The 25,187-nt window shown below is 38.3% G+C and overlaps 1 protein-coding gene across 3 annotated transcripts; it reads left to right on the top strand.

The window, feature by feature from the left end:
• The first annotated feature begins 158 nt into the window (after nucleotides 1-158).
• On the top strand, nucleotides 159-23,832 carry rnf40 (ring finger protein 40). Of its 3 annotated transcripts, none has more exons than XM_038300952.1 (20): nucleotides 159-253; nucleotides 717-859; nucleotides 933-1,100; nucleotides 2,308-2,617; nucleotides 4,881-5,078; nucleotides 5,285-5,400; nucleotides 5,551-5,697; nucleotides 8,299-8,373; nucleotides 8,457-8,576; nucleotides 8,671-8,850; nucleotides 9,007-9,142; nucleotides 10,716-10,837; nucleotides 10,954-11,219; nucleotides 11,368-11,485; nucleotides 13,271-13,420; nucleotides 20,201-20,413; nucleotides 21,002-21,127; nucleotides 21,319-21,459; nucleotides 21,573-21,674; nucleotides 23,157-23,832. In XM_038300952.1, the coding sequence occupies exons 2-20, from the start codon at nucleotides 722-724 to the stop codon at nucleotides 23,331-23,333; spliced, it is 3,003 nt and encodes a 1,000-aa protein (XP_038156880.1). In that variant the 5' UTR covers nucleotides 159-253; nucleotides 717-721; the 3' UTR covers nucleotides 23,334-23,832. The 3 variants fall into 3 exon arrangements, with proteins under 3 accessions (XP_038156880.1, XP_038156879.1, XP_038156878.1); XM_038300951.1 differs by having other exon boundaries at nucleotides 5,282-5,400; nucleotides 20,204-20,413; XM_038300950.1 differs by having other exon boundaries at nucleotides 5,282-5,400.
• The last annotated feature ends 1,355 nt before the right edge of the window (nucleotides 23,833-25,187 follow it).

Raw genomic sequence — 25,187 nt, 5'->3', positions numbered from 1 at the left:
CTGTTTAACTTGTTTTCTAAAAAAAATACATTTTTAAACACGAACGAATTACCCTACATAAAACGAATAGCAATTAGCTTATACGTAGATAGAAGAGTAGGATGAACACTGGGTGGCAGTATAATTCGGTGTGAGCATAAATCACCGTCAAAAAAATAAATAAATAAATAAATAAAAAAACAGGCGAAGAAGACGTGCTGTCGTCGTTTCCGGTTGCGTCCCTGAGTTATACTTCCAGTTACTGTTGTCGAAGGTGTGTTTCATTGATATTTTTATTGACGGCGGTCGTTTTTATGTCTGTTGATGCTGAATATGTCAACAGAATATAATATCTCGGCATTGACGGTCACTCAATGGAAACGCTCATGTATGAATAAGTAATTTTGCCACACAAAGATAGCTGTGTGGCTAACTGGGAGCTAGCATTAGCAAGCTAGGGGATCATTTCAACGGAAACGTCAAACTAAAATTGGCTTAATAACAAAAAGGAGATATATATATATATATATATATATATATATATATATATATATATATATATATATATATATATATATATATATATATATATATATATATGACAAATAGTAGTTTAAAAAGATGCATCCCTCTCCCAACTGTTAATCTTCTCAGATGAATGTCGTTTATGTATGATTTATTACAATTGCAATTACTCTGAATTTGAATTGCTGTGTGTGATTATTTTGTTGGTGCAGGTAAGATGTCGGGTACCGGGGGAGGGAAGCGCCCTCCGGGAGGGGACAGTCCTCCTGGGCCACCTGAGAAAAAGAGCAAGAAAGAGGAGAAAACCACCACGACTCTCATTGAACCTATCCGCATAGCTGGAGTCTCCTCCACGGTTGGTCACATGCTCTTTCTCATTTCATCTGCTTTAATGCATTTCTTAACTGTTTTGTTATTATATCGTGCAGGAGGAAATGGACATGAAGGTAATGCAGTTTAAGAACAAAAAGCTCTGTGAGCGCTTGGAGCAGAGGCAAGCGTTGGAAGATGAGCTACGAGAGAAAATTGAAAAGCTGGAGAAAAGACAAGCCACTGATGACACCACCCTTCTGATTGTCAATCGGTACTGGTCCCAGGTATGATTCATTTCCTTAGCAATGCAGTTATCAAATATCTTAGCTCACATAACTCTCTAACCTTAATTTGAGGGATAATCAGAGGATCTGACACATCTGCTTTAACAGGTTTTATTACATTTTATTTTTCTTTGTTTGTCTTCTAAAATAATCTTTGTTTTCCTAGTAGTTTGCACAGACTAGTTAATATTTAATCCAAAGTATTAAATATTGTTGATTAGAGATGAGTGGTCAGGATGTATGTGGTACTACTCTAAAGACTTGTAGTGTTTCATATCAGTAGGTAAAGAGGAAATTATTATATAACGGTGTTAGTTTTTCCTGAGTGTTGCAGCATTCAGGAAGAGCAAACCTTGTTTGTGTTGTTATTTAAAATAATCCTCTGAACCAAATAGATTTAGACATGATAGAAGTGTAGGTGTAAGTCCACCAATATGTGGTGCTTTAGTAATAAAAATTCTGTCAAACAAAGGTGTTCTTCATGTTTTAAGTGTGTTTCTCCTCCAGAAAAGATGGTAAACATGTCATATAGCTATGGCAGTGAATTCTTTACTTGGTCTTTTACTTGCCCAAAAGAAATACTTTAGTTTATCTTGTCTTTGCATCATTTAATGGGGGCTTCATTTCCCCTTTAGTATTGTTTCTTTTTAAAACTATGCACCTCTTAAAGGAGCAGACTGTTTTTAATGTAAGATTAGATCTGATGCACTCTGACATTTTTTTTTTAACCTTCATCTGTGCTCCAGTTTGTGTTTGAGCCTCTGTACCTGTTTTTCTGCTGTCTATGTTAACTATGCAACATAATGCTCATATAAGGCTAAATGCTTCTGTCTTCAAAGGTGTTGATGTTGCTTTGTGTTTTCGTTTGTTATGTCCTTTAGCATCCTCCATCAAACCAAATTTAAACAAAAGTAGATTGTCCTTGGAGAGTAAGGGTAGAATGAGTTAAAGTCATCGTTCCAATATTGATGTTAGTGATGTCAAATAGGAAAGGATTGCCTGGATCCACATGCTAGAGCTCAATAAGGAAACATTGTGATGTTTGAAATGAAAATGAATTACAAGAAAGCTAATTGATTTGGATATAATCATTGCTGTTTTTAGTAACTCCAATTTCCGTTTTATTTTCTAATATGGTGCCCCTTTAGAAAACCCTGTTTGTTCTAAAAGGAATCTTCTATTCAATCTTTCTGTTTCTGGTTTACAGTTGGAAGAAAGCGTGAATGTTCTGCGCAAATCTATAGAGCCTGAAACGCCACCACCGTCTGCTCCTGCCCCGCCCGCAGCGCCGCCCCCAGACACACCGATGGAGGACAGTGGAGTCTGTCTGTCTTCACCAACCTCGGTGGTCGCTCCAGCACCGCCCCCAGAGGCCCACAGTGAAGATTGGCAAACAGATCAGCAACGTCAGCCAGAGGAGCGTCAAGAAGATCACCAGGATGAACCGCAGCCCCCTCCCCCAGCTGGAGCAGAGGAACTAGTGACACCAACTGAGTCGCCATCAGATTCAAAAGCAGGTTAGCAGCTTGGTGGTAGAACATTATTCCTGTGGAAGAAAACAATTGCTGGAATTTATAACCACAGTTTGATCCTAGAAATCCCTCCACATTTCCCTCAGATTGGGAGGCCGGAGTTTTTTCCCTCTCAGTTGGAGGAGTGAGGCAGCTCTCCAGAGCAGAGGCACAGAGAGAAATAGACTTGACCATAAGCCCAGTATAGAATCTAAGCTGTAGAAATCAACACGTTTGAAACTGGCAGCTGATCAATACCTCAGCGTGCTGCCTGCTGTACTTCCTGTATTCTATACAATTATTACTTAAAGGACAGGTTTCCTGTGACTGATTTTCCACATGGACACAGGTCAGGTACCTGAAGCAGGAATGCTTTATATTTTAAAAGCAGATATAAGTTTTGCTGCACACTGTTAGTCAGCTGGCTGTAAGAAGACTCCCTACCATTTTCCTCTTTCTTTCAAAAGAAAAAAAAGAAATGCATTTCTCTGTTAAAACCTTTTTTTTTTTACAACCTGACAGTGTTGTTTTCGCCAACGATACCTATGACAAAGACCTTTCCTTGGAAAATCTTTTTAATGACGAGATGGTAATGAAATAAACATGGTTCTTAGATTACTAAAACATGATGAGATGTGAGTTTTTGTTGTCTAGATGAAAATATTTTTGGATAATTCATCAGACAAACAAAATCAATGACATTTCTAGATGTAACTAGTCAGTCATAAGCTGACTTCAGCAGTGCTCCGCCCCATCCTCTTGTCTATTTGGCTCTGCCTTCCTCCACCTGAGAGTGGCTGCTGCATCTTAAATACTTAAGCTTGATGATTCTTAACTTCAAGTTAACAATGAGTTTGATGCTCTACTTATTACTTCCATGTGTTACTGTAGAAACGCAGTGACGCTTGACAGCAATTGTTAAGTAAGGTTTTCCTTTTTGTTTCTATTCTGTCTGTATATTATATTTTTACCAGGTCGGGGTATATGTGCTTCATTAACACATACTCTGATAGCCTCGGCCAAAAGCCATTAGAATATGGTGACCAGATCTCTCAATCTTTGAAGACAGTCCCCATTTTAGATGATCTGTTCCAGACTGAAGCCGTCTGTGATTTTAGCATTTTATGACTGAGAAAATCGTTTTGTGTGTCGACTGTTATCACGGTAGCCGGGATAGCACAATCATAGCAGTAACTGTAACCGAAACAGAAGAACAGCACAATGTTAACCATGCCTGTGATTTGGTGTCTGGATCCCTTCATGTTTGTTGCACTGGTTGATTATAGCCGTCATCAAAATATCAATGGCTCAATCCTATTGGTTGCCTTTAGTCTATATTTTCAGTTTTAGTTATAACTGTTTCATATCATTAATTGCTGTGATTTTGAATACTGGCTTAGGCGGGTTTGTTGACTATGTTCAGACAATTGTTGTTTCCTCGTAGAAATAAAGAAGCCAGTAAGCGAGGAGCTGATGCCTACGTTTGTTTTTCATTCACTTGTAGACACTAATGGGATGTTTAAAATATGTGTACCTTGGTAAATCAAATTATAACAAGACTAAAAAGTTTTCATCTATCACATCCTGACTAAAGCTTTCACATATGAAATAACTTAATCGTGACTGAAACTAATAAGTAATAAGCATTTTCTTCCAAAAGGCTGAAAGACTAAAACTTGAAAGGCTGCCAAAAGCAACATTGCAGCCACAGCATGTCTTCCAAATAACCGCTTGCAGGCCAGTCACCCAAGCTGATTGTCATATAATAATAATTAATGTTATGTTGGTTTCTTTATAAGGAGAGAAACATGTAATCGTTTGATTTGTTTAAAACTATCTCAAAACTAAATATACTTTAGAATGTGTTGTAAAAGTACAATGACTGGATGTATGTGACTCTTTTTTTATCCAGGTATATCTCTTTAAGATTAAAAATCTAATTTTTAAGAGAGACCTTGCCAAAAACAGCAGCAGGATGAAAACTATTTAAAATAAAAACTGCATATATGAAAATATGGTTAATATACAATTAGGGTAAATTAAAAATTAAAGAAATAATGAGTATTTTTAAAAAATGGGTTTTTGACTATTTACTCTAGCTGCATAAAAAGTGTTGCATAATCCATTTTATTATTATTCTTATTGATAAAACAAAATGAATAATCAGCTTGTATGCCTAAGTGCATACAAGCTACATACAACATTCAAACAATATTACCCCCTGTGTATTTTGCTTTGCATGCAGTAATAAAGTGTGCATTGTTTGCAGATCCATCACCTCCTCCTCCTCTGAGTGAGAATGCAAAAGGATTTTTGACCACGCTGGAGCAGAGCGGCGAGGAGGAGCTGTCCTTACACCTCCAGGATCGCATGCTGTTCAGCAAGGAGGCCATAGCGCACTTGGTCCGTGTTTTTGACAGGCTACACAGTCGCATTGATGACATGTGCAAGGCCATCCAGGCTGCAGGTAACCATCAAAACAACGTGTTTATAAAGAAATCAGCATCTGGGGGGTTACTCTTTAATTCAACACATTTGTTCTCCTTAAATCAAGTTCAAATAGTTGCTACAAGCTTTGCCCTAGTCACATGGTATTCTTTACATATTTGATCCTAAATAATGGAATTGGATTCAAGATATATCTGAGAGTCCCACATTGTTTTTTGATAGCAGGGGAGGATGGTGGCCAATCTGAGGCTAGTCTGAACCCCAGCCTGTTGGAGCAGAACATTAGACTGAGAGATCTGGCCACCCTTCTGCAGGGGCGACACCACAAGATGTCCATGGAGGTACAGTTTCCTCATATCTGTTGGTTGATATTAGTATTACTCTGGAACATTGGTCCCTAAACCAACATTAGTGTCAACAAATTATTTAATGAGCATACTGATATTTAGTACTTTGATAGACGTATAATCACCTCATGTCTCACATTACAGTACAATGAGTGGGTGGACAAAGTGACGAGTGCAGAAACTAAAGTCTCTGAGATGGAGACAACAGTGGAGGATCTTCAGTGGGACATTGAGAAGCTTCGAAACAGGGAGCAGAAGCTCAATAAACACTTGGCCGAGGCCATGGAGCAGGTTTGTTTATCATGTTTATATCTTTTATTTTCTCTACTGCTTCTGCTGTTAACATATTATTCTCCCAAGGTCCAAAAGGCGTTGGCCCATTATTTGTTTTTCCACTTCACATGAGGGGACAGCGATAAGACTCTGAGTATCAGAGCATAGCGAGTCAGCTGCTGTACCTAAGTAACACCCCATTATCAGAATATGCTTAATTAAAGAAAACTGAAACATGTTTAACAAGCATCAAACAGCTGCTGGGAGGAAGGATCTGTGATATAGTTCCTTTGTGCATCTGGGATGCATCAAGATTATTACACATAAAATACATGCTAAGTTCTTTTGATCTTTTAAATTCTTCAAAGAAAGCTATGAAGACTTAAATATTTAATAAAAAAAAAATGAAATGGGCATCCAGCTACCATCAATATGAACAGGGAAACGTGATGGCACGCCATTGTTGAGAGATTAAATGGGTAAATTGTCATCTTTACAATCACACACATGATTTCCAGAGATATGTTTTTTTGTTTTATGCTTTAGCTTTTTCTTATCTTTTTAAGTGTTCTTTTAATATGTTTTTATCTCTGAAGAGTTTTTTGACTCTGTCTGTGAAAATGGCTTTAAAAATAAAGTTTACTTACAGATAAATTCAGTTCAAATGTGACATTCAACTAGGGCTGAACGAATTAGTCAATAATGAAAATTGCGATTATTTTAAGCCAATATTGCAACTGAGATTTAATTACGATTTTCCTCTCAATTAACAAAAATGATGTCAATGTTTCACTACAGGGTTTGAGTTTTTTTATGACCTGGAAAGCTTGCTTTTCCAGAGTCCTGTGTTACATGACTATCCTTTTGTCAAGAAGTGATCAATTCTACTGGCATGCATGAATTTGCATGGTAGCTACACCTCTCTCTTCCCGTCTGTGTGGTTGCAAACCCACTTTAAGAATATTTCTGCCAGCTAAAAGGCATGAGGGATACTTTTTCCCTAAAAGTTAAAAATCCACTGGACTTGGTTTCCAAGATTTGAAGACGTTTTGCTTCTCATCCAGGAAGCATTTTCAATTCAAAATGTCAGACATAGCTTTGAGTTCGAGGCTTTATAGAGTTGACCAAAAACAAAGCCTTGTTTTGCCTTGTTTTTTAACTTTTATGGAATGACTATGAATCTTCATCAGCATGAGGGATACATTTACCTACTAGCTCTTTTAAAATATAATATGACCGAAATTGAGTGCCTCTGAGATTTGAAAATTGTGTTTTGTTAAATAGCGATTATATTACAAATGCAATTAATTGCCCAGCCCGAGGTATAACCAGTATCCAATTTGACATATTAAATAACTGGAATAAAATAATATAAATAATAATATTAAATAAAATAAAATAATCAAATTTTAGTGAACATTTTGTTAAATACTTTTGCCCCAGTTTAGTTTCATCCTGGAGATCTTAGGGATAGTTTTATGTCAGAAACGCTTTGAGGAAAAATGTTATCAGATTTTTTTAACAAGAATCTTACTTGGACAAAAAAAAAAAAAAAACATGTTTAAAAAGACAAAATATTGCAATTCGATCCAAAGCACCTCTTCCCTACATTTAATTATTAGTGAAAGCATCTTGTGAAATGCAGCTCGGCTGTAATCTGAAGAATGCATGTAGATTAGGGGTGGGTATTGGCAAAGAAGTCATGATTCAATTCGGATCACGATTCACATGCCACGATGCGATTCTATCACGATGCATCATGATACTTGGAAATATTGCGATGCATTGCGATATTTCCACTGAATACTGTAAGAAAAAGATACAGCCTTTACCAGTGGCTGACTGGCTGGGTATGATCTGGTTAGTGTCTTCAATTGATACATAACTGAAAGCAACTGAATTTATACATAGCTGTATTTATTGAAACAACTTTTTGAGGTGTTGCCATGAAAACAAATACTGGACAGAAATATTACTATTACTGGCGTGGACACACTGACAAAAAGATCTTAGGATTCATCAAACTTAAAATAACAAAATAAGGATAATCAGTCCCGTTTACATGGCCTCAGTGGTCCTTTAAACCAATGAAACGAAAACATTCAAATGTATATTTCCCCTTTTGCAAATGACGTGCATCATATCATTTCATTTTTACCTTCTTTGTTTTTAAAGCCTAAATGCATCCAAGCATCTGACTTGAAATGTGATGGAGCCGCGGGGCGAATTTTCATAGTGTCCTCCATGTTTTATTTCATATGACTCGTCGCAGTATCCCACGGCCGGACATGCTTGTGACACAAAGCAGCAGGCGTCAACACATCCGCAGCGACATCTGCTGGACTGGAACTTGTATTCCACTTGGTTTGGCTGATGTGCGCCAACCATTAATGTATTTTATTTGTTCATTTTTTAAAATTTTTTAATAATCGATTCTTGCCTTCAAGAATCGATGTAGTAGATCATAAAAATTAGAATCGCGATGCATCGTCATGACGATTATTTTGCATACCCTTAATGTAGATGACAGCCGGGAAAGGGTTTGGAATCCAAATGTTGTCCTCTTGTGTTGGTTTGTTTTCTATGATTCATGATGTGCATCTGATCTGATTCCTTCAGCTTAAGTCTGGATACAGCAGCACCGGCAGCTCTGGCGGCTTAGCTGGAGGACAGATAACACTGAACATTCAGAAGGTGAGTAGGAGGAGCTTTTCTCTAAGGAATGTCAGTGTGTTGTGGTATTACAGTCTTTGTAAAGTATTTTTCTTGTCTGTTAGTTTGAGAGTCTAAATGCAGAGCTAGAGCATAACCAGGAGTTGGCTAATAGTCGCATGGCAGAGCTGGAAAAGCTGCAGCTGGAGCTCCAGGAGGCTGTGAGAGAGAGTGAGAAGCTCAAGGTGAAGAGTCTGTTTTCATTACGTGTGTACGTGTTAATAATGTGCCACATCTCATTCTCTGGGGAAGATCTAAAATATACGCTCATCTTTTCAGATGGACCTGCGTAATATTCCAGAAGAAGTTGTGAAAGAAACCTCAGAATATAAATGTTTGCAGTCTCAGTTCTCGCTGCTCTACAATGAATCTCTTGGAGTTAAGACTCAGCTGGATGAAGCGCGGGCTCTCCTGCTCACTACCAAAAATGCTCATCTCAGACAGATCGAGCACATGGAGGTGAGTCTTGGACAAAGTGCATGCGCAAGTAGAAATCTTGCGATAAAACAAAGGGAAAGCATTGGATCCTGTGTTTTAGTTTTAAGATGGAACCTGTATGTAGAATGAGTGTATTTATTAGAATGGTTGACAGCTTTTCTGATTTTTCTCTATTAGAGTGACGAGTTGTCCCTGCAGAAGAAGCTGCGAACAGAGGTCATCCAGCTAGAGGACACTTTGGCCCAAGTTCGCAAAGAATATGAGATGCTTCGCATAGAGTTTGAGCAGAATCTCGCGGCAAATGAACAAGCAGGTATTTAAAAGCACAGCATTCGAATAATTTGGAAGTCAACTGAAGAAAACACAATTAATTGTTGATAATAACGTTTGTAAAAAGGTCCTGAGAAAGTGTGAACACGAAACTGAGAGGTACTTTCTATTTTCGGTATTGTTAGGGTACAGTTTTAAAGTATCCTTCCTCACATAGTATCTGCTTCATTATAAACCTGAAGAACAAATAAAAATAAGTAATAAAAGATAAATGATGCTTAGTTATGTATTTTGTTTCTTAATATCTGCAGTATTTTGGACACAAAACTTTTTCGTGCTGTAATCAAAACACAGCCTTGCCAGCAAGCTACAATTGTTGTGGTATATGTGTGTCCGCAAACACCCTACATCCATCTTGCTGCCCCAGCTTACATTATATGTCTGATCATAGATAAGCCGACCAATCACGATGCAGTATTGTGGTTTTAGGTGGGATTTATGGTGTGACAAAAGCTGCCGATCCCACAGCCAAACTAAAATAAACATGGCAGTGCAGTAGGACTTGCACATAGCTGCTGCTAACACATCTGTTTGGTCCGAATCCAGGATTTCATCTTTAAAAGTGAAGCAGCACAAGTGTAAAAGCCCAAGTTGTTCAGGTTTCTCAGTCTGATCCAGTTTAATTTGTTACAGTGATTGGCTAAAAACAAGCTTTGATAGGCGAGCGTTAGGTAGTGATATGTATATAAATAATTTTTTAACCAGTATTATGATTTTAATTGGTTTTTCCTTTGCTCTAATGAAGATGTTTCACTCCAGGGCTGAATATCTGCTTGTCTAAAGTACATTGTTGTAGGACTTTGCTACTACTCTTTTCTGGAAAAGTGCTTACTTCTACTCTGATGCAAGGATCCTGCTTGCTAGCCGAAACTGCTTCTTCCCTTCTGTGTGGCAGCAAATCCACAACTGGCCTTTATTTAACAGTAGAGAGAGGAGATGCATTCGGCAAAGGTCGGCAGGCTGGGACTCAAACCTACGGCAGTCAGTATATGGGTCTTGTGCTCTATCTCTATCGTTACAACAGCACCCCATGCAGTAAATCCGCTTAATGTGTATTACTGCCACCTTAAGGGCTGGAGTGAGAAAGTTAGTGTAATGTGAACACAATCAGTGCCCCTGAGTTTTAAAACGTGCATTTTATTAAATTGTGATTGTATTGCAAATGCCATTAGTTGCTGAGCTCTTCTCAGTGCTCTGCTGAATCTCCCTCCTTTGCCTGAAAAGATTCAAATCGAATATGTAGAACTAAACCTGGAAGTAGCATAACATCTATTTGGGTTGCCAGGTTAGATGAGCCAAATTTTGTATATAATTAAATAAACAGAATGGTAACATAATTTTCTGTTTGCAAGGAGCCATACAGACCAAAATATGGATGCACAGAATTCTTTGATTTTTTGCTGTATATGTGTCAATTTTCTTTATTATCTCACTTCTCTCTATATCGGCATAAGCTAATCTTTTCCATCACTTGCATTATGCGGCTACACAGTGCTGAATGACTCATAACCACTGATTGAGTTTCTATCCACATCTTTTGTCTGTTACCCACTCAGGACCAATAAACAGGGAGATGCGACACTTGATCAGCAGCCTTCAAAACCACAACCTGCAGCTGAAAGGTGACGTGCAGCGATACAAGAGAAAACTACGGGAAACACAGATGGAGATCAATAAGGTAGATTGGATGATTTACTGATATATAATACATTTTTATTTTTTTATTGTTAAAGTTGTTGTGTGCCAAGTCTGCCTGGCAGCTTAATTCCAAAACTTTTTTGCTTTGATTGACAGCTACGCTGTCAGAGTGGCGATGCAGGGGTTCTGATTCTAGAGGAGTCAACAAGCGACAGCATTGATGTTAAAAAGGAAGAGGACGAAGACCAGGAGGAAGAGGAAGAGAGGAGGAAGGAACTGGAGAGACAGCGGATGCGGGAGAGGGAGAGGGAGAGAGAGAGAGAAGCAGAACGGGAACGAGAGAGGGAGCGCGAGAGAGAGCGACAGCGCAGCGACGACAGGAAGGACTCTGATTCTCTGAAGATGCTCCGAGTTGAACTCAAGTACAGTCATCTTATTTAGAAATTACTTTCTTAGAAGTGATTAAGTCATGTTCTTTTTTTCTTTTATGATGTCGTTTAAACAAATATACAAACTATTAAGAAAATATATGTTTAAATGATTAATGCTGATTCTTCTTGTTTTCACTAGGAAAGCTCAGGAGTCCCAGAAGGAGATGAAGCTCCTGTTGGACATGTATAAATCAGCTCCAAAGGAGCAAAGAGACAAAGTGCAGCTAATGGCAGCTGAGCGCAAATCGAAGGCAGAGGTTTGTTTTATTCCAGAGTTTTAACGAGTCTCCAAAATTCAAGAAATGGTCCAAATTTACATGTGCTCTGCTGTGAGGAATGCATGCTGTGCAGCAGCTACCGTACTGATGGCATGTTGAATAATTACCTGTAGAAATAAATAATAAAGTCAGCTGTTCTTCAATAGGCTTTTTAAGTGTTTGAAGAACAATGGTTGGAGGTTTGATTTTTATGAGTTTCAAAAGGAAATACCTTTTTCCTTTTTAAGAAACAGTTTTGTTCCACAGTTCTATCTTAATTTACATGACTTAAGAATAAATAAATCCAAATTATTACAATTTTATGGAGCTGGGGGCAATGGAATAGGGAATGCCTTAAGTGTTTAATGAATTTTTTTTTATACTAACAATGAACATTTTCTCCTACGGTCCACCATCTTGAATGTTCCTATATGGCTAAAGGATTTTGCCACATTGCATACATATTCACCCGTGGACGAGTATCTAGATTTATAACAGCCTCCTGATTATGGAGGACCAACTCTGCCATATTTAAAAATAACATACAGAAATAAATAAATACTCAATAAATAAATAAAAAATGCATACAGAAATGTAAAAAGGGTAGGCAGAAATAAATGGCGGCAAAGAAATAACTAGGGTAAAAAAATACAAAGGAAGAATGAAACAGACAAAAATATTATAACATGCACATGAATAAATATTTAAAAATATGTAGTTAAAAAATAAAGTTGAAGATTATAAAGGACAAAAAAATAAATAAGGTAAATATTACAAAGGCAAATAAATAAAGAAGCTAATTAAAAGAGTTGCATACATTTGTCTCACTGTATAATTTAATTTCTACTTACATTTATTTGTTGATTGTGTTTTTGGTGGCAATTAATTGTATGCTTATTTATTTATTGAGCATTTATTTAATTCTGTATATATTTTTAAATATGGCAGAGTTGGTCATCCATACCTGATAAGGTCTCGGATCTTACGAAAATTGTGGCCATCCACAAGCTGCACGCAGATTTAATGCATGCTGGTTTGTTTAGCGTAAACCCAGATGATTAGCTGCTTGTGTCACTCCATGATCTTGCATTTGGGAAAAAAATGCTCTACAAATGAGAGCCTATAAGGGCCTGGATGCTATATTCTGATACATCTCTGGTTTGGTGCGAGAGATGCAAGGTTTCACAATCCTATGAGGACGGGTATGTTTTAAAACTGTTGGAAATATTTGACACTCTGTTAGGGATTTTTATATGTTTCATCATTGTTAATTTGAGGAAATATTTCCTTAAAATGATACTTGCATCTATGCTTTTTTATTGTGTAAAACCCATTTTAGATATTACTGATCTATTTGAATTGGGGTGACACAGATTTCTGATTTCAGTCCCCATGTTAGGCTAGCTGCATCTGGTTAAGCAGACCATGGAAAATTTCCTTAGTTTGATAAAGTTATGCAGGAGAAATAATATTGCATTTGTGGATTGTTACTGTAGTATAAATCAGTATAAGTATAAATCAGGCTTTATAAAATTCAGCTTGACCCAGGCGTGCCTCTGCCGCTCACCTCTGGATTCTATAATTAAGCAAGTTTTCCCCATAGTTGTATTTGAATGGTTCAAAGTTTTGCTTCACTGACCATGCTAAACCAATGAAACCAGGCTGCAGCTGCCACCCAAGATGATCGTAAAGTGTGCCCATGTGACGTCATTTAAAGACCCCGTTTCTCATGTAGAATGTTTTGTATGGAGGGTAAATGGCCACCCTCTCTCCTATGCCATCCAGGTGGAAGACCTGAGGATGCGAGTGCGAGAACTGGAGGAGAGGGAGAGGAAAGAGAGCAAGAAGCTGGCTGATGAGGATGCCCTGAGGAAGATCCGTGTGGCAGAAGAGACCATCGAGCATCTGCAAAAAAAACTTGCAGCCACCAAGCAGGTTTGTTTGTGTGTTGGATGCTTTAGCTTGGTTATGCATTGTACCACAATGACATGCTAAATATGCTAAAGAAACTTAAACAGCATCTAACTTGTTGCTGAACAAAGATCTTGGTCCTTGTTTTTACCTTTATATTCTGGTTAAGCTCTTGGGGTTGCACCTGAAATGAATCTTGACAAGCAGCTGTATCACAACTGAAACCAGTGTGAGTTTCACATGTGCCTGTAAAGGAAGTCTTCCTAATCTTAGCTCCTCTAAGGAGGAACTGAAACCTGACGTTGTGACCCGATCAGCTGAGCATGTTAATGCAAACCCACCGGTTTTGTTTTGAATTGTTCGATGCTTGTAAAACAAAGTGTGCCCTACTTCATGCAGCAGGACATTTTTGAATGATTGTTGCTTTTGGTTTTGCTTCTGATTTCGGTTTGGTTTGGAGGTTCCGTGAAAGAAAAATTAATAATAGAAAATTAAGGATCCCCCAATCCTGTCTTTAAGGGGAGAGCTTTTAGGGAATTTTAGCATCTTGATGATGTAACACTTGACCGTTGATGTTCCAGATGAGCCATCTGTCCTGTTCCTCTTGATGGGATTTTCTGCACAACAGCTTTAGTATAGAGCAAGTTAGAAACTCTCAGGTCAGGAATAAGACGAAAGAAGAAAAGACGACAAGATGCAGTGTAAGAAAAGTAAAAAAAAAAAAAAATTCAAAGTGAGATTTAAATGGCACGAGAAATACAGTAAGAAACTGTAGAGGCATTAAGAAGTCGCTACGGAGTTCATGGCTATGTGAGTAATCATCCTTATCAATACTGATACTAGTGATAACAACACTATACATAGTCTGATTAATTTTCCGTCACATCTGTTGGATCCAAGATTCAATTAAATGTATTTATTTTGCACCAGTTTACAATACACCATCTGTAGGCACTTTACAGAGACAATTCAATCAAATGATAAAGTCAGATTTAGAGAATAACCAATGTAGGTTTTTCTAAGGTGGATGCTGATACAGTTTAAGCTATCCCTGATATGCGCTGCTGATATCTTTGGGCCAATATTGTTTTTCCTTCCTTAATTTACATGAATTTAATGAGACAATGATAACTAGGAAAAAATTTATCGGATTATTTGAGATTAATCAATTATTGGAATCATCATCAACTACCTTAGTAATCGATCAATGGAGTATAGAGACTGTAAAGCATGCCTTTAGCTGACAGAACGACCCACTTAGTTGTAATAATGCCAAAATTGTAAAAAAAAAAATATATATATATATAAATACTTTGCATTTAAAGGTATAGTGCAGGATTTTCGTGAATTTTTGAAAAGACCCGTCCTCTCCACATAAAAAAAAAAATAAAAAATGTACATGCACACCCTTGTAACCATTTCCGAGAGGGAAGGCCTATTGTATACATGCAGAGAATGCATGTGCCCATTTCTCCTCCTGCACGCTTTGTTTAAAAATTGCTGTTTGCATCGCTCATATAAGCTTACTTTCCAAAAGAAGATTTGCAAGTTTTCCACTATGTCAGACTCACCACTGGTACGTGAAAATGGGGATGAGTACGTAGCCATAAGTAAATATATCACCACAATGATTGACAATTAGGAGGACCACTTATTTTGATGATCTGCCCAGAAAATACACATCCTCCACTATACCTTTAAGATAAAAAATAAACTTTTGTGTCCATTAATATGCTCTATCCAGAACTCCTCAACTGGAAAATTTTTGTTTCACCTGGTTTAATTTTGTAAAACATTTTTTAGGAAGTTTTGGCTGTCTGATGCTTAATCGCACAAATAATATACAGACTAATTAATTTGCAAAATAATCATTAGTTGTAGCCCTAACTGAAATATTTCAATTAGTGTGCAATGAATCTAAAATATATGAATGTTCAAGTTTTATCATTACATTATGGAAAATAATTAACTTTATCACAATATGCTAATATTTTGAGAAGGACCTTTATTAGCCGGATGATGTATCCTTCTGTCTCTAGTAAAATTGGTTAAAAGTTTTCTAAGGAAACTCAGCTGATTGCATCAAGTGATTGACTTTCCGGAATTCGATCCTCCTAATGAGTTTGTGGCGACAGTAGACATTCGCTTGTATTCTATCATTGACTCTACAGTAATCCCTCACACCAAGCATATGCTCCTTTTTAACAGGGAGAAACCTCCTGCAGAGTCTTACTGTGGTTTCAAGGAGATAGAAACAGACACAAAAAAGAGACCATAAATACTTTGTTAGATATTGGAGGAGACGGAATAGTAAACTAGCTCTCTCTAGGAAAGAAATGGTTAAGCTGATGAGCTGTGAGCCGGTTTTCATACCAAAAGGGATGAAAGAGTTAGTGACAGTAAAAAATGAGCCTATAGCTATGTCTAGGAGAGAAACAGGAATAAGCACTAAAAATCAGGCCCAAATCATCTGTTATTAAAGTTGTTGATGGCAACAGCCCAGCTTATGATAACAGGTCAGATTCTATTTGGACATCATCAACATGCACTTACCAGAAGTGGCATTTTTATGTGTGTAGTTTGCATTTATTCCGATAAAAGGTTTTTAACCTGTAACTTTTATCCGTTTGATTGAAATATTTCTCACCTTGATGCTGTGTCTATATTTGTGTTTGGAAGGAAGATGATTTTTCCCCCCGTTTATTTTCTGATAGGAGTCTCTAAGGAGGATTCACTAGAACTTAGAAGTTCTGTGGATTATTGGTTTATTTAAATGCTCTCTCTGGTTCTTTAACTATCAGCTGTTGCTTTACAACGAGGCATAGTTCTATGGCTGTTGGTTGGCACACATGTCCGTTTATGTCTGCCTATCCACAAATAAAATCTAAACACCATCAGGATGGAAGTTTGGTCTATAAGAACAAATTTTATTATAAGCAAATTTTTTTTTATTTTATTTTTTATTTTTTATGGGCATATAACATGACTATGCACCTTAAAGATCAAACTGATAATGTTAGCCTTGCTTACTCTGTTTTTAAATGTCTTAATATTTGATAGCCTATAAAATATTTCCTTTTTAGTTAATTTGCATGTTTGAAAAAATACAACAAAAATCCCCATAAGATTGTTTCCCTGCTTTATTAACTCCTGTTATTTAGCTGCTCCCTGATCACCTCTACTGGACCAGCTGAGGACAGCAAACAGACAGGCTGGAAGCTAGAGCCAGTGTTGCATCCCCTTCACTATCGGCATCATGTGGAAAAACATTTAGAGTTCCATGAAATGACTAGCAGGCACTGCATAAAAATCTGACACGTTAAGTGCAAACTCAAAACACGATTCCTAGCGAGTTGAAGCAAAGGCCCCAATCGTACACCGGAGCTAAATGTAGTCACACACAGAGGTGAAACATGGGCTCAGATCCGGACCAGGCTTTTAAAAAGCACTGACGAATAGTTACTGTGATGTTGTGGGTGAGTTTGCACCTCTGCCTCGGTCGGTTATAGAAGAGAATGAGATGATTATGGTAAGAAAACTAGTTTTCCTCTTTAATTTTTTTAAATTTTGGAGGAGGGAATCATGCATGTATGATTCTAACTATGATAATTAACTAAAAAAAATTAATTAAAATGTCACATATAAAATAAATTATCCTTACTTTAGTAAAAATATTGCAAGAAAATTTAGACTTTCCTGCCCCGCCGCCAGTTTATTGGTAATCCAATTAAGAAACTAAGGCTACGTTCACACTGCAGCCTGAAGTGACCCAAATCCGATTTTTTTGGCCCATATGCGACCTGGATATGATCTTTTCATGACAGTCTGAACAACACAGATCCGATTTTTTCCAATGTGAATCTGATCTTTTCAAATGTGACCTGTGTCTGAACAGCCAGGTCGCATTCATCCGACCTGAACGCCATTAATACCCAACAAAGGTCACTATTCTGCGTCTTGCTAAGAAAAAGCGGCAAGAAAAACAACAACCATGGCAGATGATGATGCAGAGAGCAGTATTATTTTTTAACCATCTTGAAAAAATTTTGTTTCTATGGTTGGAAAAGATTGCCTGATGCGCACCGGCACTACCATTCATGTTTACTTCCGTAAACACAGAGAACGCTGGCCTGTGATGTCATTGCGTCCTCTACTATGCATGCTGGACACCTGCGTTGTATGACTGGAGTTCACACAGGAGATCACATAGAAGTCGCATATATTTGTAAATATGATTGGCAATCCCCAAAAAAAACAGATTTTGCAAAAAAATCGGAATTGAGCATCAAGGCCTGCAGTGTGAACGTAGCCTAAGACTCATAATTCAGACCTGAGTGTTTTCCCACCTTTAAAAATCCTAATTTTGTTCGTTCTCTCATTTTTTTTTTTCAATTTCCTTGTTCTAAATCAGCAGAAATGTGTTAAACAATAATCTGCCCATGGTCGAATCTTATTCTAGTAACTTCATAGAATTTCAATCATTTATGTAGCTTATGACAGATCCACTTTTATTAGATTATACGCGCTGTTGTTCCCCAGCTGTTGACCTTAGCTTTATCAATCTTAGAGGCTTATTAGTTCATTTGAGTCACACTATCTGCCCCTATGTATGTGCTTTTTATACTCATAGATAAAAAATGCAACAGATGCTGAGTTGTGATTCATCTACAGCTTTTCATGCTTGGGAAATGTTCCAGAACGTAATTAAATGAAGGGACAACCCAGCGCGAACTGATGACACATTGTTTACCATTTTACTTCTACCTATTGGTGTTTTACAAAATTGGCTGTTGTAGCATCGTTAAGAATATAGCTTACAGCAAGGAACAAGAAAGCTACTCATTAGTTCAGCCAACTTGTTTTTATGGGTTCAGCCATGGAGAGGAAAGACAGTGAATGTTGATGAACAAGGGACTGAAGCAAAAGTCATTCTTGTATACCAGTTTGGATTTTTAGTTTAAAACTACCTGTGTCCCATTGTTGCATTCATGATTTGCATATGTTTTTATTTTTAGCATCAAATGAAACAGAACTGACTGGTCAGGTTAAAAATGTTTAGTTTTTATGCTGCAAAACGTAAAAGTTATGAGCAAGTATTACAGTACGGGTTTCTAGTTGAAAATGGCTGCATTTGTGATGGGAGGTAGAGGAAATAGTGATGTAGCTCATCTCCTGTTTGGATTCCTGCTTTAATTCAGACTTTAACTTTGGTCCAGGTGATCTCATTACCTTTGGGCCAATTTACAATTTATTCCAGCTTGTTTATTTGTTAGAAATACAAGGAGTCGATAAGAATAAATAAACATTTTTGTAATTATGACAATTTAGCCAAATAGGCTAATTTCTAGTCACTGAGGCTGTTGGTATGCATATTATAATACTTTGAACACATTACTTAAAAAAATACAATAAACATGTAATAAAACAGTTACATTTTGAGAGCAAATGCACACGCACTCGACCTTTCTTCAGCCATGATTTTAGGAATCTTTTGTAGAAGAGGTAATAGTATGTTTCCTGAGCTCAAAGGTTTTTCCTAGTATGAGTTTCTCTCACTGAAATGGCTGCTTGATCAAAAAGAAATGGTTCTATTTTGAGCTGCAGAACCTTGGACACCTAAATCTGCTTTAACTTGGCTCTGTAATCATAATCTGACCTGAAACCCTCAGAAGGAGCAGCTATTTACCTGACAGGACTCCCGTCAAGCAGTCAGGTTTATACCTGAAAGTCTTCAGTAGAAAACAAGCCAAATTGTTCTATAATCAGATATAATTAGACAATAGTTTGGGAACATTTTGGTTGGTTTTGTTTTTTATTATGGGTTGAAAATTTTATAATCTTCTTAGAAGAAAAGCACACCTTATTACAAATTTTAGATAATCATCAGCCCAGGTTATGGGTCAGTAGGTTTTTTTCTGTAACTGAGCTCTGATTTGTTCTCATTAACTCTTTATAGTGGTGCGTTCAATGTTCACTCCACTAATAGTAGCCCTACCTGCACAGTAAATGCGTACAGGTCTGTGCGCCGACTCTTGAGCTGAGAAGTCATGCAAAATGAAGACATTTTCAAAACATTAAAATGTGAATTATTGAAATACTTCCTTCCTTCCTTCCCCATTATGAATATCAATATAAAATAAGGAAACGTAGTTGAACGTTTAACAGCAGTTCTGCAGAGACCTTTAAAAGTTTAACTGAGGAAATGTCTAAATGCTGCAGGAGATCATTTTTCTTATGTCTTCTGGGTAAATTCACACATGTATTTAATGTGATGGTATCACCCAGAACACGCGTTAGCGCCGGGCCCGACTGAGAGAAGGTCCGAACTCACAGAACACTTGAGTCATTAAACCTAAAACATGCCCACATGTTTGGTTTATGGGAACTGAGGTACAAGATGATGAAAACATGTGTTCACTTAGCATGAAGCTTTTATCCTTTCTCATTTAATTTAATACTCTAAAATATATATATATATATATATATATATATATATATATATATATATATATATATATATATATATATATATATATATATCTTTTCAATAAAAACACTCAACTTCTTCTTAAACAGAAAACTATCCATGGATGGAGAGTAGAGTCCAAACCATCCAATAAATGAATTGTGCCACACTACAGTAGATAAATGGATGAATGAATTGGCTTTACGACATAATAATGTTGAAGAAAGTGAATAGAAACTTCTGGAAGTGAATACCTGCCTCACAAGCTGGCTGCCAGATGTTCTCTCACTCACTTTTCAGTGCTGTCAATCCTCAACATCTTCTATATTTCATTTGAGGAGGAGGAGGCCCTACTGAGCGAGATGGATGTAACCGGACAGGCTTTTGAGGACATGCAGGAGCAGAACAGCAGGCTGTTGCAGCAGTTACGGGAGAAAGACGATGCCAACTTTAAGCTGATGAGTGAAAGGATCAAATCCAACCAGATCTACAAGCTGCTGAAGGAGGAGAAAGAGGAGCTGGCTGACCAAGTTCTCACGTTCAAAACCCAGGTGAGGTGTTCTGTCCACTTGGCAGCTCTATAGTAACGTCCTCACTGGATGTTTTCCCTGTTAGCGCTACACTTTTCTCTCTCCATGGCTACTTCCACGATACAAACATCCACAGACATGCTCTGTTTGCAACGACGTAAGGTCTTCATTTCTCCCAGCTGCATGTTGATTCATGTTGAGTCAGTATTGCTAAAGAGAGAAGGACTTCACAGGGGAACTTGTGCCCTGGATAAACGACACCAATGAACAACAATACCTCCTGAAAACTGATCAAAACCTAGAAAATCTTCAAAACTACTCCCTTTATCAGAAGCAAGCAGCGTGTACCAGTTTAACACACTGGGCGCAACCCCTTACTGACTGCATGATGCAAAGAATACAATGCATTACTTAAGGGGAAAACAGAAATAAAAAGATGCACTGTTTGCCATCAGTGCTTATGCACCTTCTTTTCACGCTGCCCCACAGCAAGCTTCCATGTTACCCCTTTAATAAACCACCATGGACCTGGAAATGCAGCCTTAAAGGCTTATTCTGTCTTGCTGCTGTAAATAAATCAAATTCTGCTTCCTTTGGTCCTTGTTGAAGGTGGATGCCCAGCTGCTTGTTGTGCAGAAGCTTGAAGAGAAAGAGGGAGTCCTGCAAACCACACTGGCCGCTTTGGAGAAGGAGCTGTCTGTCAGAACACAAGCGCTAGAACTCAACAAGAGGAAGGTGAGATTAATCATCATCCTTTTTCAACTAATGGAATAACTTGCAGTGTGGAAAATATGAAATCTGCAGCAAACAGGATAAGTCAGACTGGAGTAATTAGGCCCACGTCTTTTTATGAAACCTCTCTGTGCCACAACATTACCAGGCAGGAATTGTTTCATTGAGTGTTACTGTTTCCTTTCCCGCTGCAGGCAGTGGAGGCAGCACAGTTGGCAGAAGACCTGAAGGTGCAGCTGGAACACACGCAGGCCAAGCTGAAAGAGATCCAGGTCTCTGTGGCTGAGAACCGCACCGCTCGGGAGAGGGAGAGCAGCAACCTTAAACGAGCTCAGGTATGCTGTCTCTAACCTCTGAGGATAACAAGTCTGCCCTCATGGTCATGGTTGGACACTTGTCAGCTAAATACCAGACTGCAGCACTAAAACCTGTTCTCACACCTCTATAGGAGGATCTGTCCCGGCTGAGGAGGAAGCTGGAGAAGCAGAAGAAGGTAGAGGTTTACTCTGATGCAGATGAGATCCTACAGGAGGAGATCAATCAGTACAAGGTGAGGAGGAATTATTCATATATTCATATAATTATTCATATATTATTTATTTATATATATATATATATATATATATATATATATATATATATATATATATATAAGGGGTGGAACGGTTCACAAAATCCACGGTTCGGTTCACGGTTTCGTGCTCACGGTTTTCAGTTTGGTTCAGTATATGTTGATTGTTAGCCTGACATGTTGGTCGTGTTGCTGTTAGCATAAACAAAACGTGTTGCACAATGCTTGCACACTGTTTTTATCCACAACTTTCTTTCCGCCGTCATCGTAGGTCACTCTAAATGCAAAACGGTTCCATACAGCAGACCTATAAAGTGCTCCGGGTGCGTCTTCCAACTCCTGTTCTTTCCCACTCGCCATACCCACACAATTCTCCACAACGGATTTTTTTTTTTCTGCTACACCCGGCTACGCTGCTGCTTCTTCTTCTTGTTTACTACTGGTGGTTGGCTTTGGTCGCAGTACCGCCACCTTCTGCTCTGGAGTGTACACGCTTCGCCTATGAGAAAAAGGAGCAGCGCATGAACCGAGCGCAATACACGCGAACCGAACCGAGACAGTCAAACCAAACGGTTCGGATGTTTTTATAAACTGTTCCATCCCTGATATATATATATCTATCACTTTTTATATCACTTTTTTTTTTCCCCGAAAGTCAGGGAAAACTGAAATGTGTGGCAAGTTTTTGTATTCTCTCCCTCTGAGTCACACCGGGCTTTCAAAATTATTCTCCACACACACATCCGCCATGGTGCATTGTGGGTAGAGTTACCAAGGCTGTCTGGGTCAACATGATTCTATAGGAGGCAAGTTTGGCCAGTCCGGTTGTGGTCCCCTACATTTCACAAGAAAGGAACAAAGTGTAGTCGCATTTCAGAATAAAATCAACTCACCAACCTACACTAGTGAAAGTAAAAAACAAAGTAACTTGGGGAAACCAATAGGCTATCGGAGGATGAATACGGATAGTTATGCCCACTGATGGTTTTGCCCTAGGTTTCCAGTAAAGAGTGTGAACCATTGTGAAGTTTTTTGCTCTTGTTAGCATTTCTGCAGCAGAAGCTGCAGCTGTGCCAGTCCACTCCGAGCCGGGCGTCAAGACATGCTTGTCACAGATTTGTATTGTCCATCCATCTTCGCTTCAGCTTTGAGCAAAAAAGGAAAAGCTTAGTTTATGCTTAAGCTAAGCTACACACAGCTGGATGCATTTAATCAGACTAGTTTGGTCAATTTTAGGTTAGAGGTTAGGTTTACTGAAGTGAAAGGAGCAATACAAGAGCATGCCACACTTTTCAGATTTTTAATTGTAAGAAAATGTTTAAACCATCATGTATTTTATTCTGTTTGCCATCTTCTAGTTCCTTCCTAGACTCTTTTATTTTCTAAACCTCAAAGTGAGTGTAAAAACCAACAGAACTATTATTATCCCTGCATTAAACACATGAATTTATCCGCCCTCAGGCCAAGCTGCGTTGCCCCTGCTGCAACACAAGGGACAAGGAGACCGTCCTCACCAAGTGTTTCCATGTCTTCTGCTACGAGTGCCTGAAGATGCGCTACGACACCCGACAGAGGAAGTGCCCCAAGTGTAACTGTGCCTTCGGAGCAAACGACTTCCACCGCATCTACATCACCTGAGTCAGACGGAAAAGAGAACAGATCATTGTAGAAACAGACAGAACCAAAGGAGAGAAGAAACGAGAGGATAGAACTGCAGGTTTACTCAGAGAGAAGAACTTTTTAAAATCTCTCTGGAAAGAGTTGTTTTTTCCCACAGTTTTGCCATTTGGTGACCAAACATAGTGATATATCTGACTGACAGTGATGTGAGGTAGTTTAATAAACACATTTTTGAACAAAGTTATGTTCTTCCATGTCGGGGCTGCTCTGAGTTGTTTTTGTCTTTAGCTGAATTAGTTGTTATTCATTTTCTCTTTTAACAAAAAGACATGGGCCAACTTTTAATGCTTTGTAATATGTTGGGGAAAAACTGAGCTTGTTGATGTGTGTGTGTGATCGTCATAAAGTGTTTTTCGTTTGTAATGCTGCTTTTTCATCTCTGAAGCTGAAACCTAAACTTCTTAATTAAAAGAAAGCCATCCCTCACAGAGTGGAGGATTGCATGCTTGAAGCTAAATATGTTTCCAATGTATAAAGTACAACAGGCAGGTTTGTCCCACGTCTTTACTTGGGCTATAGCATTAACAATGCCTGCAAGACATCAGCCAGTTTGGCACACAGTCAGCACATACAGGAGTGTTTGGATCACCTTGGGCAAGCTCCTCTGTGTGTGTTCAACGCGTTACCATGGTTCCTGCTAGAGTTTGACACAACATCTGCAGCTTATAGTGCCTCATTACTGATGAAATCACTTCAGTGGAAAGTCAGCTCATATGGGTGTCCTTAGTGGGCTCCAGGTCCTAGAGAGCTTTCCTAAAGGTTAGCCGTGACAACGAAGTAAAATAACATCTGCCTGTAGCTTAATTGCGCAAATGAAACCTTCCTCCCCTCCCCGATGATGTGAGCTATTTACTGAGAGTTTGGTTAGCGTCTGTTTGACGTTAGTTCTTGTGGGAAAGGCAGTTCGCACCATGTAACACATAAGAGGTTCCAGGCTGTAGAGGAGATGAGCGAATGTGGGGAAAGAATACGTTTATCAGGCATTTGGGAATAGTTAGCTGAGATTTCCTGAAGAACTGGCTCTCATGTAGTAAAAATATAAAACCCAGCAGGGCAGTTCATGCATTTTTCTAGCTATGCACTGCTTAGCGAAAAAGTCTTCAACCCTCTGGAGTGTTTTTTCACATCAAGTCAAACTTCACTTTGGTTAATAAGGACTTTAATGTGACCAACTAGAAAAGTGAAGCACAGCTTTGAACTAAGGACATGCATTAAAAAAACTAAAATATTTTAAATGTGAGCTCTGCATGTGTTAAGCTTTCCGACTCATTCTTGGTAGAACAACATTTTCCGCAGTAACGGCTGCATGTTGGTCTTCACCAATTCCTCACATCTACAGGCTGACATTTTTACCCTCTGATCTTTGCAAAATAGTTTTAACTCAGTTGGATGAATAGAAAGATTATATGGGCATACATTCTTACCACAGATTCTAAGTTATCTGGAATGATTTAGAGCTAACTCATTATAAAAACCCATCCATCGTATCTCAGGCTGGTTATTTAGAGACGTCCTCGTGGAAGCTAAACCTTTTCACAACTCTCAGGTCTTCTGCAACCTTTAACTTTTTATTCCAGAATTGACTTGAATTTAACGTCCCTGACGAAGAGACACATCCCCACAGCATGATGCTGCCTCCACCATGTAACACAGCGGTATGTTTTCAGGCATATAGTGGTCAACATATCAACCAAAAGAAGGCAAGATTTGGCCGTCACTTAACAGCCATATTTATCCTGAGATGACTGGTTGTTTTATTGAAGGGTGTCAGAGAAGCAGGGACAGAATCCAGTTGCATGTCAGCATTTTTTG

This window comes from Cyprinodon tularosa, unplaced genomic scaffold (genome assembly GCF_016077235.1).
Source record: "Cyprinodon tularosa strain WSP-4 unplaced genomic scaffold, ASM1607723v1 ctg46, whole genome shotgun sequence".
NCBI lineage: Eukaryota > Metazoa > Chordata > Actinopteri > Cyprinodontiformes > Cyprinodontidae > Cyprinodon > Cyprinodon tularosa.
Note: the sequence above shows the minus strand (reverse complement) of the source record. Positions and strands in the feature narration are given on the sequence as shown.